The sequence below is a fragment of the Biomphalaria glabrata genome, chromosome 10 (assembly GCF_947242115.1).
Source record: "Biomphalaria glabrata chromosome 10, xgBioGlab47.1, whole genome shotgun sequence".
NCBI lineage: Eukaryota > Metazoa > Mollusca > Gastropoda > Planorbidae > Biomphalaria > Biomphalaria glabrata.
In genome coordinates this window covers 36,391,594-36,395,961 of record NC_074720.1, presented here as the reverse complement: position 1 = coordinate 36,395,961, position 4,368 = coordinate 36,391,594, and the positions used below count along the sequence as shown (strand labels likewise).

Genomic DNA, 4,368 nt, shown 5'->3' with positions numbered 1-4,368 from the left:
CTTCTCAGCCTCAACGTATCATCCAGGGCAATGCTTCTCAGCCTCAACGTATCACTCTGGGCAATGCCTCTCAGCCTCAACGTATCATTCTGGGCAATGCTTTTCAGCCTCAACGTATCACTCTGGGCAATGCTTCTCAGCATCAACGTATCATCCTGGGCAATGCTTCTGAGCCTCAACGTATCACCATGGGCAATGCTTCTTAGCCTCAACGTATCATCTAGGGCAATGCTTCTCAACCTTAATGTATCACCCTGGGCAATGCTTCTCAACCTCAACGTTTCACCCTGGGCAATGCTTCTCAGCCTCAACGTATAACCCTGGGCAATGCTTCTCAGCCTCAACGTATCATCCAGGGCAATGCTTCTCAACCTCAACGTATCACCCTGGGCAATGCCTCTCAGCCTCAACGTATCACCCTGGGCAATGCCTCTCAGCCTCAACGTATCACTCTGGGCAATGCTTCTCAGCCTCAACGTATCACTCTGGGCAATGCTTCTCAGCCTCAACGTATCATCATGGGCAATGCTTCTCAGCCTCAACGTATCATCCAGGGCAATGCTTCTCAGCCTCAACGTATCACTTTAGTCAATGCTTCTCAGCCTCAACGTATCACTCTGGGCAATGCTTCTCAGCCTCAACGTATCATCCTGGGCAATGCTTCTCAGCCTCAACGTATCACCATGGGCAATGCTTCTCAGCCTCAACGTATCATCTAGGGCAATGCTTCTCAACCTCAATGTATCACCCTGGGCAATGCTTCTCAACCTCAACGTATCACTCTGGGCAATGCTTCTCAGCCTCAATGTATCACCCTGGGCAATGCTTCTCAACCTCAATGTATCACTCTGGGCAATGCTTCTCAGCCTCAACTTATAACCCTGGGCAATGCTTCTCAGCCTCAACGTATAATCCAGGGCAATGCTTCTCAACCTCAACGTATCACCCTGGGCAATGCTTCTCAGCCTCAACGTATCACCCTGGCCAATGTTTCTCAACCTCAACGTATCACCCTGGGCAATGCTTCTCAGCCTCAACGTATCATCCTGGGCAATGTCTCTCAGCCTCAACGTATCATCTTGGGCAATGCTTCTCAGCCTCAACGTATCACTCTGGGCAATGCTTCTCAGCTTCAACGTATCATCCAGGGCAATGCTTCTCAGCCTCAACGTATCATCATGGGCAATGCTTCTCAGCCTCAACGTATCATCCTGGGCAATGCTTCTCAGCCTCAACGTATCATCCTGGGCAATGCTTCTCAGCCTCAACGTATTACCCTGGAGGAAACACCGTTAAAGGGAAACTCCGATGGTTTTGACAATTTTTGATATAATATTTGTTTTGATTTACAGATAATGAATATATTATTCTTTTTTTTTATTTGCAATAATAACTTAATAATTGATGTTTTTCCTACGTAATTTTTCCAAAACAGTCAGACTTTCACCGGGTTTCTATGTGACGTCACAACTACGTTTAATTTAATCTATTGAGTTCTGTATAACGGGAGACCATACAGCAAAGTTTACATTCTCGTAAAAGAAATATATCTTCCTCTATGCGGTTAGATCTAGGATCTTGTATGCAAAGAAAAAATGCGTATTAAAAGTAGATTTACATGCTTGACTAACCACGACAGTGTATTTTCTCGCCAGACCACTCAACACACAACAAACACTATCGGTTGGTTGTCTTGTCATGACCGACTACACGTAGTCTAGACTAGCCTTACACTGACCAGTTTGTTCGAATCAGTCAGACACACGATCTATTTACTTCTTGGGATAGGGAGGGGCTTAGATGAAAATGCTACTTTTTTTCTCGAGTTGGTTATCCAATGCTTTTAGATCTTTTTATACAAGTATATATATATATATATATATATATATATATATATAACTGTATCATAGATCTGGACTAGGCCGTCACTAAACCTAACAGTCTAACAGCTACTGTATCAATGAAGAGATACGATTGGTTAAATGTAGTTTCTCTTTCAGTATTGTTGAGGGAAGTGACGTTTGAAATAGCTTAAAACAAAATCTCAGAGAATCCCGTTTTTTTTTTTAGATGTCAAGAATTTACTGACTAATTTATTAAATATAAATGTTTCTAAGCATTTAAATACAAAATGGTAAAATGTTTACTATTACAACTTTTCACGCAGAATTTAAATATATCAATAACTCAAATTTGAAAAACCTTCGGAATTTCTGTTTAAAGGAGGCTATTAGGCCAATAGGGAAGCAAAACAAGACCATCGTTATGGGGCGGCCAAAGAACTTTGGCGTGGATGAAAGAGAGTCCCTACAGCCGTGTAGCAATCCATACACCGTTTCCTCAATTGTCTTCATTTAAAACGTTTGTTTTCGGAAATGTTGATATACTGCGAAAATTTCGCTTGGTCTTTGAAATATCATTCTTAATATACTAGTGCTACAGTCTATGATTCACAAATATTCTCCATCAAGTACAGTGTAAGTTAACTCTTGTCCTCCGCCTGACACGCAGGTATCTAGTAACCCTAGTTGCAAATTAAGTTTTATGAGCTCAAGCAGAAGTGAAAGAGTTAAGAGAAGTTGGCTCCTTGTTTCGAGACACAATGGAATTATCCAGTTTGATCACAGTAGATTCTGCACAGAAGCAATGATGAGAAATCAACACAAGTTATTCATTTCAACTTAGGAGTCGAATAATAGACGGGCCAATAATAGAACATGCATCCTCTGTTTGGGACCCCTCAACTCAAAAAAATATTAAGAAACTTGGAACAGACACAAAATAGTAGTGAGATTCATAACAAACGAATATTCACATTTGACTAGAGCAGTGGTTCCCAAACTTTTTTGTCTCGTAGACCCCTTGCCATGTTTTTAAGTTTTCGGTAGACCCCCCAGCATTTTTTTGAAAATTCATTAACTTCAGATGTGCTTTCTCACTGATTACTATGCGATATATATTTATTGATGACATTCAAAGCAAAATAAAGCAAAATAAAATTAATATGCATTACAAGAAGTAACTAAACAACAACAAAAAAAAAACGCCTATTGGTGGGCAGCTTTGATAATAAAATGTCAATCTTGGGCTTCAATTTAGTTCGGGTTAACATTCTATCTTCTCGATTAGATGATGTCTGACTGAGTTAAATTTGGAAATTAAGAAAATTTATCATTGTCATTGTATGCTTTATTAATTTAATCCTCACATGAAACACTGAGATTATGCCTTCGTGTTGATCAAATTTAGGTTATCACATTGTAGCTGAAAGTTAACCTCATTCAATTTATGAAACAAGTTTGTGAAATAGACTATGTCCGATTCCCGTTTAATTTCTATGTTTTAAAATAGGATCTTAGCAACCAAGAACTCAGAAAAAATAGTGTCAAAGATAAGCCTTTCGAAAACTATCATACTTCAGTGTGAAGGAGCAATTGATCAAAATTTTAGGCAAAAAGCAAGTGAATTTTTTGATTCATAACAAAAATATAATAATACCACTACATTATCAGACAAGGTTAACTAGTCCAGCTTTTTAAAAAAGTAAATCGTAATAACACGATAACCATTCATTGTCCAAAACTCATTTCACCATTACACCTTTGAACTGTATTGTTGCTTAGAGGAATTTTTAATGATATCAGATATAGGATTGTGTAAAACAGATTGTAAAACCTCTTTAATGGTTGGCAAAGTCAATATTTTGCTTATAGTGTGCAGTTTTTTAGAGTTTGATATAAGCCTAAGTAAATTTATTGTAAGACGCTCACAAACCTATTGTGCTCTATGATGTTTAATCAACATTTTTCTACTGTGGCTTAATTCTGAATTTAAAAGTGTTCAAAAGTATTTCAAATCTTAATCTATTTTATTTCATGTTGACTTTTCTCGATATTCCAGCTTCGATGGTTTCATAGCGACATAGCTTCAAACTTTGTTACATAAAAATAAAGAACAACTGCAATAGTTGTTCAACAAAGAAAGAATGAAGCCAAATTTTTAATAACCAACAAATTACGGTCAACATTTTATTTTATAGACTCGGCCATGTAAATTATTACTTTCATGTAGACACAATTAAGGTATTTAAAATAATACGTTAAAATCTTTAAATAAAAAAAAATCATTCCACTAACAGGGTTGAAATTCAAAAGATTAACTAAGGTACAAATCATATGTGAACGAGTCAATTTCATGAATGGTCATGCTTTAATGAGATCCGCCTTCGTAGACCCCCATTAACAGGCCATAGACCCCCCAATTTATTTTTTCACTTCCGTAGACCCCTTGGAAGTCCTCGTAGACCCATGGGGGTCTATATAGACCACTTTGGGAATCACTGGACTAGAGTAACACCTTTAGTAAAAT

At 37.9% G+C, this 4,368-nt stretch overlaps 1 protein-coding gene across 1 annotated transcript; it reads left to right on the top strand.

Annotated features, from left to right (window-relative positions):
* The first annotated feature begins 228 nt into the window (after positions 1-228).
* On the top strand, positions 229-2,650 carry LOC129928569 (uncharacterized). Its single transcript, XM_056043224.1, has 4 exons — positions 229-246; positions 339-587; positions 720-1,311; positions 2,559-2,650. The coding sequence occupies exons 1-4, from the start codon at positions 229-231 to the stop codon at positions 2,648-2,650; spliced, it is 951 nt and encodes a 316-aa protein (XP_055899199.1).
* The last annotated feature ends 1,718 nt before the right edge of the window (positions 2,651-4,368 follow it).